Source organism: Hydra vulgaris, chromosome 12 (genome assembly GCF_038396675.1).
Source record: "Hydra vulgaris chromosome 12, alternate assembly HydraT2T_AEP".
In the NCBI taxonomy this organism is placed as follows: domain Eukaryota; kingdom Metazoa; phylum Cnidaria; class Hydrozoa; order Anthoathecata; family Hydridae; genus Hydra; species Hydra vulgaris.
The window spans coordinates 42,866,737-42,880,675 of NC_088931.1; the positions used below are offsets into that span (position 1 = coordinate 42,866,737).

Sequence of the window (13,939 nt, forward strand, 5' to 3'; positions counted from 1 at the left end):
CTATTAACCTTTATTTTTGTCATGACAACTGTCAAAATATGCTTTTATATGTTCAAAAAATAATTCTCCTTTATTCTAATGTACTTCATTTTTCCTTCAGGCGTTCACTGCTTGTGTGTGACCATTTGGCGAATTTATATGCCAAAGTTTTTAAAAAACATTTTTAAAGGTGCAGAAAATTTTAGTAAAAAAGACAAACTTTAAAAGCTTTAAAAGATTTAACTTGTTACTATTTATTAGACCTTAGATATTATTTGTTTTGCTTAGTAAAATGACAAGCCAATGATTCCACTCTTGTCCATTGACTTAGAAAGAATATGCAGAATATTGTAAACTTGTTTGAAAAAATTGTTGTGAAAAGTAATAGTGTTTCATACTAATCCAATTAAAGGTAATTGACATTTATGAAAAAGATGTTAAACTGGTCTTTGCAACTGAAACAAGAAGCTGAAACAAACTTTGTTAAGGAAAGTCCAAACACTTTATTAGTTATATTAGGAAATGGAATCTTCTTTTTTATCAATCAGTTCTTTTTTATTCTTTATATAAAAAATTTGGCTCATGCTCTATGAATTCGATAATTTCGTTCACTTTACTCCTAATTTATTTTAATGATTATGTACATAATACCTTCCTTATTTAATGAAATCGGTCAATTAAACTTTTAATTTTAATGTTAGTGAAGTGCCTTAAAAATACTTAACCATCTTTTACTAGTTTTTTTTAATAGTTATGAATTTACAGGAACATGTCAGGAAGCCAAGTCATGTCAGGAAATCAAATTTGATGAATTTTGAAAAAAAGATTATTTATCTATAAATAATTACTTAATAAGTAATAAATATCTATAAATAATTAATAAGTAATAAATATCTATAAACAATTAATAAGTAATAAATATCTATAAATAATTACTTGATAAGTAATAAATATCTATAAATAATTACTTAATAAGTAATAAATATCTATAAATAAGGTAAATAATCTGACTATTCTCTTTTTTTTTTTGTTTTTATCAAATGACTTGTTGCTTATACATTTTTAAAGTTTTTTTTTTTAAGCTTTTATTTTTTTTTTTATATATTTTTTTGTTCCTGCAACTAACAACATCTTTTTCAATTTATTTGTAGATTTTTTTTTATCATTTTACAGTTATATATATATATTATATATATATATATAAATATAATATATATATTTAAATATGATTTCTGGCATATGACAGCCACGGCTGATTCAAATGTAATCTATTCTGGAGGTCCAATTTTCAATCACTTTTTCCAACATTTGTGGCCTTATAAGCGACATTAAGTCACATGATCTTGGGGGCCAATTCACGGGCCTGGATCTTGAAATTACGCGGTTACCAAATGTTTCCTTCAGTAAATTGATAGTGGCATGAGCTGTGTGACATGTTGCACCGTCTTGTTGAAACCACAGCTCCTGCACATTATGGTTGTTCAATCGAGGAATGAAAAAGTCAGTAAACATGGCTTTATAGCGGCACCATCTACTGTAACGTTCTGGCCAACACCATTCTTAAAGACGTATGGACCAATGATTCCACCAGCCCACAAAGCACACCAAACAGTCAGTTTTTCTGGATGTAACGGTGTCTCAACATGTACTTGAGGATTGCCTTTGCTCCAAATACTGCAGTTCTGTTTATTGACATTTAACTAAAAGTGAGCTTCATCGCTAAACAAAATTTTCTTATGAAAATTAGGATTGACAGCAATCTTGTTTTGGGCCCATTCACCAAATGTACGCCTTGCTAGGTGATCGCGTGGCTTCAATTCTTGAGTTGGATTTTGTAAGCACACAAACCAAGATCTTTACGCAAAATCTTCCACAACGTTGATGGACACAGTTCCAATTCCCGTGCACAATGCTGGATAGACTGATTCAGGTCTTCCTCTACACTACGCTCTACAGCAGCAATGGCTTCTTCAGTATGTACTGTACGATGTCTCTGTGGGTGATATTATAATGTAGAGTAAAAGTGGTGTGGAAACGGTCCACAGTTAATCGAATTAATTGCTCTGATGATTGATTATGTCAACCGTAAAATGGACGTAGTGCTCGATATGTATTTCGAACAAAACTATTGTTTTCAAAATAAATTTGCACAATTTGGAAGCGTTGTTCAGGCGTCAGTCTATTCATGTTGAAATACCAATCCAAGCTAAACACAAATCACTTGACAGCTGACAAAATGGCTGCCAGTTAAAACAGTGTTGTAAACTTCAAGTTCTATACCTGTAAAAAAAACACCCTTTATATCTTTTTCTTTCAATGATTATTTAAATATATCATTGTCAATGATTGGTTAAAGTTTTATGAAGATTCAATTGATGATTTGGTAGTCTTTAAATGAGTATTATTTTAGCAATAACACTTTGTGAAACACTACTTAAGTCATGGGAAGTATCAGAAAGGTACAAAACAACCTTAAATCTTGATATTTGTTTTAATGTTAATATTTTAATGTTAAAGGAAATCTTACAATAATTGATTTCCCCTATGATACCTCTCACCTAAAAAAATATATTTGAAAAATTTAAAAACTATGTGAAGTAAAATATTTTTTTTCTGTTTCTATGTGATTATGTCTTCAATATATAAAAAGTGTTCATTTTTTTTTTTGGTTTTTTTTTTTACTGTATTCACCTCCCCAAGGCCATGGTGGTTGCTACAATTTAAAGTTTGCAGTTTTTTTTTTTAATAAAGTGCATGTTTATGATAAGTATAACAAATTTTTGTTTATTTAAGCCCAAATCAACTCTATTATTGCTTATTCAAAACATGTGCACAATATTCAGCTTGGAATGTCCAGTGTATTCTAAATCCGTTCAACCTGTCGGTTATCCACCGTATTCAGACTTTCCACAAACAACAGTTAATCAATTAGTTCATCAAAGGATGCCAACACCTAACACCTCTCATTTTCAGCCTGCTTATTTAAATACACAAAATTATCTAAATACTAGTACAAACATGACTAGTTATGGTTATAATTCAACACAATACCCAGTGCAAAAGACTATCCAGCAACCATTACTTGGTAATTTTCAAGCATCTTCTAGTATTGCTCGGCAAGGCAGTGTTATATCTGATGAAGCTATTAAAGCATCTTTACTTTCATCTGTTGAAGATAAACTTAAAAGAAGAGTAAAAGAGGTTTTTATGCTTGGAAATGTAAGTTTTAAAATAAGTCTCTTTAGTATTTGTTTAAGATTATTTAAATGTACTGTTTGCTCTCTCACTAACATAATCAGTTAGTGGTTCACTAACATATACACAGATAATTATCATTAATATATAAAATATGTTAGTTATAACTAATAGATGTTATATCTTAGTTATCATTAACATATGTTAGTGATAACTAACTAAATATGTGAGTAATATCTAACAGTGTATGAGTCGTTTATTTTGAAAGTGGCTTAAGTCACCTTTTCAAAAAAAATAAGTTATTGATAACAATGATTACAATGTAATGGTATTTCTTCATTTGTGAAAATTTTACAAATATAGTTCAATAGTTTCAAATATAATTTTCAACACAACTGGTTTAAATTATTTCACAAATGAAGAGATACATTTACATTGTAATTATTGTTATCAATTACTTGATTCTTTTGAAAAGGTGACTTACATCACTTTCAAAATAAATGGCTCATATATTAATAGTAACTAATTATGCTAGTGATATCTAACAGTATATATTAGTAAAAACTAATTATGTTAGTGATATCTAACAGTATATATTAGTAATAACTAACTAATTATGTTAGTGATATCTAACAGTATATATTAGTAATAACTAACTAGTTATGTTAGTGATATCTAACAGTATATATTAGTAAAAACTAACTAATTATGTTAGTGATATCTAACAGTATATATTTGTAAAAACTAACTAATTATGTTAGTGATATCTAACAGTATATATTAGTAATAACTAACTAATTATGTTAGTGATATCTAACAGTATATATTAGTAAAAACTAACTAATTATGTTAGTGATATCTAACAGTATATATTAGTAATAACTAATTATGTTAGTGATATCTAACAGTATATATTAGTAATAACTAACTAATTATGTTAGTGATATCTAACAGTATACATTAGTGATAACTAACTTATTATGTGAGTGATATCTAACAATATTAGTGATAACTAACTAATTATGTGAGTGATATCTAGCAGTATTATCTAGCAGTATATTAGTAATAACTAACTCATTATGTAAGTTTTTTTTTTTTAAACATTGCTTTAAACATCAGCCAACAAGGCTGCAAGCAACCACTAATTAAAGTTGGAAATTACTGGAAGAGAAAAGATGAAGATTGTAGAGCATGATAACAATTGACAGACAACTTAAATGATTGCAAATTATATGAATCAGAGAAGCAAGATGAAGAAAGCGAATTCCAAAAAACTGATGTTCTATGAAAAAAAATAGACGAATAAGAGTTTTTGGAGCACTTATGAACAGTCACAGAAAAATGATGAGACTTAATTGAACGACGAGTAACACGAGAATAAATTTTAGTAGATGGCACAAGAGACGCTAGCTCTTTAGAGTAGTGCCCATTATAGTATTTGTAAAAAAGAAAAAGAGAAGCAACATTACGGTAATGTGACAATGCTTAAGGGTTGGCTGATAGAGCTGGTCCAAATATGTTTACAATGTGTTATTGCACCTTGACTAAAAGAGAAAGAGCATCATTCAAAGATCCGCTTCAGATATCGCAACAGTATTCCATACAAGGCCGGATTTGAGATTTATAGAGATAGAGAATAGAATCCGAAGTAAGAAAGTGTCGAGCTCAATAAAAAGGTGCGACCTTAGCAGATGCTAATTTTGCAACTGATTTGATATATGGTTTCCAAGAAGATCGGAAGTAAGAATTAATCCTAGAAGATGAAGAGTGGATGACTCATGGAGTACATTACCTTTCATAAATATAAAAAGATCTAAATTATTGCGATAACGATTGGCTGAAAAAAATTGAGTTTTATCTGAATTAAAGTTCACAAGCCACTGTGAGCCCCATGCTGCAGCAGAAGTAAGATCCTTTTCAAGCTCAAATGCCCCCTTCAAGTAGTCAGAGATTCTTGGCTTCTTATCATGAAAAGAATAAATGGTGGTATCATCAGCGAACAATGCCACCTTAGATGTGAGAATATCTGGAGGATTGTTAATGTAAATTAAAAAGAGTATGGCCAAGGATAGAACCTTGAGGAACCCCAAAAGTTACAGAATAAGAAGAAGAACGTTGTCCATCGAGAACAACTTTTATACTACGATTGGAAAGGAAGGATTCAATAATCTTAAAGATGTTGCCAGATACACCGTAAGAATAAAGCTTATGGAGAAGACCAGCATGCCAAACTTTATCAAAAGCTTTTGAAATGTCAAGAGCGATGGCCTCTCCACCTCTCCACCATTATCTAATGCACCATAAAACCTATCGGTTATAAGTGTTAGCAAATTAGTTAAAGAACAAGAAGATCGGAATCCATATTGATGGTCAGAAAATTATTAGATTCAAGATGAGAGATTAAGTGTTTGTTAATTAAAGATTCAAAAACGTTGCTTATGATAGGAAGAAGACTAATGGGACGGTAGTTAGACGAATCAGATGGCTCTCCAGAATTGAAAATAGGGATAACAGATGCTGCTTTTCAGCAGGCTGGAAAATAAGACTTTGATAGCCACTTGTTGAATAGTTTTGAGTGTATAGACAACAGCTCTGGAGAACACTTCTGCAAGACTATTATAGGTATGTTTTCTGGGCCGCAAGCTGTAGAAGAGTCTAAGCGGGAAATCACTTTAGATACAGAAGCTGGAGTGATACGAATGTCAAGAAATGGATCAACCTGTTTGTTGGCAATATCAGGTAGAACACAACTAGTGGAATTAAGAGATGATATTGATGAAAAGTTCTTAGCAAACAGATCAGCTTTGTCTTCAGGTGAGGTGACAAAGTGTGAACCATGCAAGGGAGGTGGAATAATAGATTTGCCCTTATTATTGATACTATTAAAGATTCTCTAGAAGTCACGAGAGCCTAATTTTTGTGATAAAATACAAGATTTCATGACCTGAGAATAGTGGGCTTTGGCATTAGACAAAACCTATTTACTATGGTTTCTAGCAGTAATAAACAGACGTCTGTTTTCTGGAGAATTGTTTTGCTGATAGATATGGAAGTAACGGTTTCGATTGGCAATTGTGGCAGCACAATGTGAGGAAAACCATGGATAAGATTGACCTGGAGTCGTCGAGAGGGAACAAAAGATTTCATGCCAGCCTGATTCTACGAAGTTTTTTAAGAGACATATTTGTCGACAGGAAGTCAAAAGATTTCTACCCAAGGCCATCACGAAGAAAATCACGGAAAGAATCCCAGTCAGCTTTAAGATAGTTGTAAGAGGTTCAATGATGAAGAAGAATGAGATAATAGTTTTAGAGAGATCAAACTGTGGTCAGAAGCACCTAAGGGTGAATGTGGAAAAAGTGAGCACTGACTAGGATCAGAAACAAGATATAAGTCGAGTAGAGAAGGTAAATGATTAGGGTGTCTGGAAAGCGAGTTGGAAAGTTGACTATTTGAGTTAGGGATTGAGAAAGGCTAAAGTTGTGGGCTTTAATGCCTGCAGAATCACTGACACTTGAGCCATGCCATTTAGTGTGATGAGCATTAAAGTCACCGACAACAACAATACAGGCTGATGGATAAAGAGAGAGGGCTTGGTCAATATGATCAGAAATAACATCAAAAAGAGTGCAATTTTGGGATGAAGGAGGCGATCTAAAACAAAGAGAAAGGCGATAGAGTGAAGTGGTGCTAAATGAAACCACATAAAAGAATAGTCTCAAGACAAATGGGTGAATTCTTACGAATGTAAATTCCCGGCTAAGCATGTGACTATTGGAGCCTTTATGAATTAAAGGAAGATAACTATTAATACTAAGATCGCAAGATGAGACAGCTGAACTCAAATTAGTCTCACAAAGAGCAAGTAGGTCTGGTGAACTTTGCAAGAGATAAGACTCTACAGAAGAAAAGTTACTTCGAAGACTATGAATATTAGTGAATGATTAGAGAAGTTGATGATGATGATGGTTTTTTGTGTTTTATAGTTTTTGGTACTTTATTCATTTTTAAATTTGTTGAAAAACTTTACTTAAAGCATAGATAGTACTCAGAACACTGTTTAATACCCTTAGCAATTGCCTCATTACTATTAATAAACCCTAAGCCTAAACAAAGGGCTTCACACATGGCACAGTTAATACTTTGATATGTTTCAGTTGTTGATGGAATTAGCCTCTCGGAGAGCTACCACAGAGTTTGGGAAACCTGACTACCAGCCGGCCTCAGAACCATAAAACTGAGTTTTTGGTTTTTCTTCTTGACTCAATGCAAAACCCATGCATTGAGTCAAGAAGATCCAACATTCAACATCCTAATCTGGAAACAATGTATTAAAAATACATCTTCACCAGCCTAATAGATGATGAAGGGGTGCGAGGCTGGTCAACAGATAGAATCTGTTTACCCCTTAAGTCTTTGCCTAGGAGGTCTTCTACAAGACAGTAGCCATATGCATTTAACATCTGCCCATGATGGGTATTTTTATTGACACCATCTCTTTACTCAACCAAGAGTCCCACGGCAGGGGGTGTTTTAAGTCGGTGTTAGCATTTCCTAGATTTTGCCTAAAAAAGCGTATCCTACAAGGCAGCAGGACTTGAAGCAGATTGTACTGGGTTACATGTTACCAGTAGCAGGATAACCTGACCAGACAGTTGTGTGATATCTAATAGTATATATTAGTAATAACTAAGTAGTTATGTAAGTGATATCTAACAGTATATATTAGTAATAACTAACTAATTATATTAGTGATATATAATGTTTATATTAGTATTAGTTAACTAATTATTTTAGTGATATATAACAGTATATATTAGTGATAACTAATTATGTTAGTGATGTCTAACAGTATATATTAGTAATAACTAACTAATCATGTTAGTGATATCTAACAGTATATATTGTAATAACTAACAAGTTATGTTTGTGATATCTAAAAGTATATGTTAGTAGTAATTAACTAATTATGTTAGTGATATCTAACAGTATATATTAGTGATAACTGATTATGTTAGTGACATCTACCAGTATATATTTGTAATAACTTATTCATTATGTAAGTGATATTTAACAGTATATATTAGTAATAACTAACTAATTATGTTAGTGATATCTAACAGTATATATTAGTAATAACTAACTATATTAGTGATATCTTACTGTATATATTAGTAATAACTGACTCTTTATGTAAGTGATATATAACATTATACTATTTTTTGCTTTCTCTACTGCTAGATATCTCTAAAATATCACTTTTTGTTATTCATTTAAGATATTGTATCTTTTCATTTCATATCTTTTCAACGTTTCAATTAGTTAACCATGACTTTTCATTTGTATGCTTGGCATTAAATATAAAGTTTGAGACATTTTTTTTATTTAAAAGTTTATTTTGTTATTTAAAAGTTTTTTATTTAATATAGTTTCTATTATTTATATGTGTTATTGTAGAATGAGTTAAAGGATTTAGAGTCTACCAAAAATATATTACAAAATGGAAACAAAGAACTTAAAGAGTTTATGGTAAAAATGGAAAATGAACAGGTGATTTTTATAACAACCATTAATTATAAAAAAAAGTTATAACTGTATCCTCATAACATATATCTTCAACAATAATATTTTTTGTTATGTTATGATAATAAGTTATTTTTATTAATAAGTATGATTTTTTTAAGAATCTTTTGTTGTTTAGTATCTTTTAATTGAATTAAAAAAAAAATTGAGAGAAAAATCCACACTTAAAAAGAATCTTAAGTCATAAATTTTAATCAATAGCTTTATTATTTTTTAATAAATTTATAGTTTTAAAATTTTTATGTAGTTATCAAGTAATTTTTAGACTATAATTATTCCTTGTTATTCTCATATTTAGTTAATATTTTATTGGTAAAGCATAGTTTATTCCAAAGCATATAGTTTACTTCAAAGCATATATTTCAAATTAAATAGTGTTTCTTTATGTTTAATAACTGATATTCTTTAGTTTAATTTACTTTTTTTTTGTAAATTTGTTGGCTATGTGCTTGTGACCAATAAGCATATAGGATTGTAGTCAATAAACATGTAGGATTGTAGTCAATAAGCATGTAGGATTGTAGCCAATAAGCATGTAGGATTGTAGTCTAATAAATTAACAGCTGTAAATTAAAGTTTAACAGGTTTTTTAAATGTTTAATCTGTTCCATTGTTATTGTTATTTAAAAAAGCCATAAAAATATCTTATTAATCAAGAATGTAGTATCATTAAAACTAAATTATATTTCGAATTTTTCAAAAAATATTTGTTGTGTGTTATGAATTTCCCAAAATATGTTATGAAAATGTAAACAAAATATATTAAATTCATATATTATGAATTTCCCAAAAGTATCAAAATAAAAACTTGGTTTTTATATGTTGCTCCATGAAACATGGCACTTATTCTATCTTGTATGTTGCTCTTGGAAACATGGTACTTATTCTATCTTTTATGTTGCTCCAGGAAACATGTTTTCTATCTCAGAAGATTTGACACCTTTTGGGAAATTTATATCAATATCTTTTAAAAAATTCAAAAAAATAAATATTTTTAAAGCAATTTCATAATTTTAAAGCATATTTAAACCTACCATTTAAATTAAATTAAGTAAATAGTAATTGAATAAATAATTTAGAAATGGGTTTAATTCTTTCAGACACATACAAATACATACAAAACACATACAACCACATAAAAAGTAAAGTCAAATAATACTGCTGTATAGATTTTATATATTCTTTTAACATTTTCCTCCCCAATCTTTATGAAGTCAAAATAATCAAGGAAGCAGCTGATTTTTTTAATTGTTTTTTTAATAATTGATGTTATACCCCTTTTTCAATGTTATAACTCTAAAATAGAAACCTTGAGGTGTAAGGGCTCTGCCCTTAGTACTTCCAGGGGCATAGTGGGTTTGAGCAGATATAAAGTGAGTGCTCTACTTCACCACTGTCACATTAGTATTAATCATTATTCTATCAATTTTTTTTTTGAAATAGAGAATATTGAAAGCTAATATAGAACTACTGAAGAATAAAAATAACGAAATTGATGAAAATGTAAACAAACTAGAAAATGATGTTAGCAACATGAATATAGATGAAGCTGTTGTCACTACGGCACCTTTATATAACCAGTAAGATATTTGATTTGTAGACTTTATTTTTTTGATTTGAAGATTGTTGATTTTACAGTGTATTTTATTTTCATGGATAGTTTGAAATTTACTAAAAGATCTTTTCATTCTTATTATTTTTGATTATAAAAAGTAAATTAACAAGCATTCTATAGCATTATTCTATAGCATTCTAAAAACATTCAATAGAGTTTAAATAGTAGTTTATTTTTTTAGTTTAAAAAGAACAACACAGTGCAGAACAAAACAAAGCAAGAATGTTTTGTTTTCCAGACTAATATCTCTTCACTATTATTAAGAACACCATCTTTCCCAATTTATAAAATTTATAAAAATGTGCCCAAATCTACATTTTTAAACATTTCTCTCCTCATTTATATTATTTAATTACAACTAATTCAAAATGGTGAGTTTAAAATATTGCTTGAAATAGACTTTTTTTTTCGAAATAGAAAAGTGTATTTTTTCGTAAAACCTCTACAGTAGGTGTAAACTTCAAGAAAAACTGAGATAAGCTTGAAAGGTTCGATAAACTATGTACTATATTTTTTAAATGTGTTTCCCTCCCCAAAGCTGAAGATTTTGGTACTAGCACCTTCAATTTTAATTACAAACTAATTAGAATATTTAATTACAAACAAACCTTAACTTCACTATTTTTTCTTTAAAGTTCACTTTAAATGATAGTTCATATAAATTCTTCTTAATGATACGTAAGTATAAAAATATACATATCGATCATCGCTTAAATTCATACCTCCATTTTTAGGTCCAAATTTGTTATACTGAATTTCAATTGATTCTCGAACTATTCTTTCAAATTTGATAGGTTCTATTTTCAATGTTTTGACTTGCTCCTATTTTTTATTGCACAGACATTTGTTTTTATGATGCCCAATTGCAGATTGGTCCCATTTTTCTTATAATACATTTTTTTGGTGTTGTTTTGTTCTTGTTGTTATTTTCATTTTTGTTTCAATGGTTTTTTGTTTACACTCACATTCTATTATTTATACTCTGGGATAGCTATTTGGTAGCTTTGTTTTGCTGTGTGAGATTAGTAAAGATTTAAGATTCGCGCTTGTAACCTGCTTTCCTAAAGGTTTTTCAAAGTTTTGGTGATATTATTGGGTAGTGATTTGTTAGCATTGCTGCTTCCTAGTTATCATTGATGATAGTTGGTATGGTTGCTTCATTGTTAGATGAAACTATTTCATTATTGGAGTGTTGTTTTCTTATTACAACATTTGCAAGGTTTTGTAATTTTTTCTTTTCGTATTCAGCAAATACATTTATTAGGAAATCAATTTTTTTATTTACAAATTTCTCAAAGCAATTTGATAAAGCTCTATTGATAAATCCTATAAATATTCCTTCTAAGACTTTTGGAGCGTGGTTTGAGTTGAGCTTAACCTGAATATTTGTTATTGCTACTTTCCCATATATGTTAAAATCATAATTACCTCTTTGATTTTTGGTTATTTGGATATCTAAAAAAAATTTATTCTTTTGCTTTTATCTTCCAATTTAATTGTGTATTTAACGGTGTGATGATAAAACGGATGGCATTATCTTTAGTGGTAAATCGTGCGTGGTCAACATCTACATACCTAAAAAACTTATTTTTATTCTAGTCTATTTCTCCGCAATTATTACCATGAGTAAAAGTCCTATTGGACCTGAATCCACAAACTAGTGAATTCATTCCATAAAAAATAAAATTTATATAAACACAGTTCTATTAGCGATTATATTTTTGAAATGTTTAGTTTTGTTTGTTAATTTAAATTTGGAAGAGCTCTAACATGTCAAAAAGAATTTTTGTGGCCTCTCTCAGAGGGATTGATGGGTATAAATTAACAACGTCGTAAGACACCTGTATTTCATTGTTTAATATATTCCATAGTTTAGCTGTTTTTACAAAAGTTGACGAATTCTTTGTTATATTTTTATTTAAAATAGGTTGAAGCATATTTACTAAATAGTTTGATATTCTATAACTTGGTGTCCTGATTGTTGAAACTACTAATCGCTTAGGGTATGATTTGTTCTGGTTTGTGCGCTTTAATTACACCATACATAGGTGGCGGTATTGAGAGAACTCGTATTTATTGATGTTCATATATTAATTATATTAATTCAACTTTCAAACAAGATGTCATATAAATATATATATATATATATATATATATATATATAATGTATATATATATTATATATATATATATATATATAATGTATATAAATATATATAGTATATATATACATTATATATATATATATATATATATATATATATATATATATATATATATATATATATATATATATATATATATATATATTATATGTATATACATACAGGCATAAAGAAAATTAATGCATAATATTCTTTATGCCTGCATTCAATATCAGTTACTTGAAAATCTAGTTTAAAAAAAAAGTTCAGAAACGAGATTCAATTTAATTTTTAAAACTAGTTCTAACTGAAATACCATTGAGAATTTAGAAAATTTTATAGTGTAGAACAGCCTGAAATTTTTATAGTGAATGGGAGTAAATATTTTGCAGAATATTGGATTTGTTTGCTGAAGAAATTGCTGTAGTGGATGCAATTTACTATTTGAGTGATGCTTTACACAAAGATGTCATTGAGTTAGAAACTTTTTTAAAGGTATAAAATAAATTTATTGATGAATTCGATTTTTCAGTTATAAATGAATCTGTTTTTTTTTTAATTATAAATTATGTCTGTATTTTATTTTAGGCGGTGAGAACATTATCTCGGAAGCAGTTTATACTACGAGCTACATTACAAAAAGCACGAGTTGCTGCATCTCTCTCTTTTGACGCTGTCGTTACTTAACTGTTATCATGACAAAATCTTATATAACGATGTTTTTACATTTAACTTTTTTTTTTTTTGTTAAAATTTTAATTTTGCATTCTTAATAATGATCTTAACAATAATGGTCTTTATGATGACTTTCAAAAAATAAATATCTCACTTTCATAAAATAAAATAAAACTTTCTCACTTTCAAAACCGACTTTGTTTATTTGTAATTAACACAAATCGCATTAAGTATAATGATGATAAATTTTTTATTTAATTTATTTGCAACTTCTGTATTTTGTTTATTTTTTTGTTGCTTATAGAGACATTCATAGTTGTTACGAAAGATAATATGAAAATGTAACAAAAGAATGTGAGAATCTAAGTAAGGTTTATATCTTAGTCGCTCTTTTTAAGTGAGTAAAATGTTTAAGTATGTCAAGTAATTTCAATAAATATATCTAAATATATCTTAAATTTGTGATTTTAATAAATATATCTAAATAAATATATCAAATTATATATCTAAAAATATTAACAAAAATTTTATTGCAAATTTTATACCTCTCCTATAGGTTACTTTACTCGCTTACAAATCCAAATATGTTGATGAAATGTGGCGTCATTAAAAAAGTAAATAAAAAATAAAATAGTCAAAACCGATGAGACTCAATTCAATTAAAACCAATTAAATTTAATACAAAAAAGATAAAAAATTTTAAATAATTGGTTCTTAACGGCAATGAGTGAGAGGTTGTTGTAAGATC

General features: G+C 28.7%; 1 protein-coding gene across 1 annotated transcript in view; it reads left to right on the forward strand.

Annotated features, from left to right (window-relative positions):
- LOC100209305 (tumor susceptibility gene 101 protein) overlaps positions 1-13,460 on the forward strand; it is a 30,988-nt gene extending 17,528 nt beyond the window's left edge. The window contains exons 5-9 of the mRNA XM_065813341.1: positions 2,773-3,198; positions 8,632-8,724; positions 10,201-10,337; positions 12,909-13,011; positions 13,105-13,460. Coding sequence (XP_065669413.1) covers positions 2,773-3,198; positions 8,632-8,724; positions 10,201-10,337; positions 12,909-13,011; positions 13,105-13,203 — 858 coding nt within the window. The 3' untranslated portion in view covers positions 13,204-13,460. The remainder of the gene's footprint in view (positions 1-2,772; positions 3,199-8,631; positions 8,725-10,200; positions 10,338-12,908; positions 13,012-13,104) is intronic.
- The last annotated feature ends 479 nt before the right edge of the window (positions 13,461-13,939 follow it).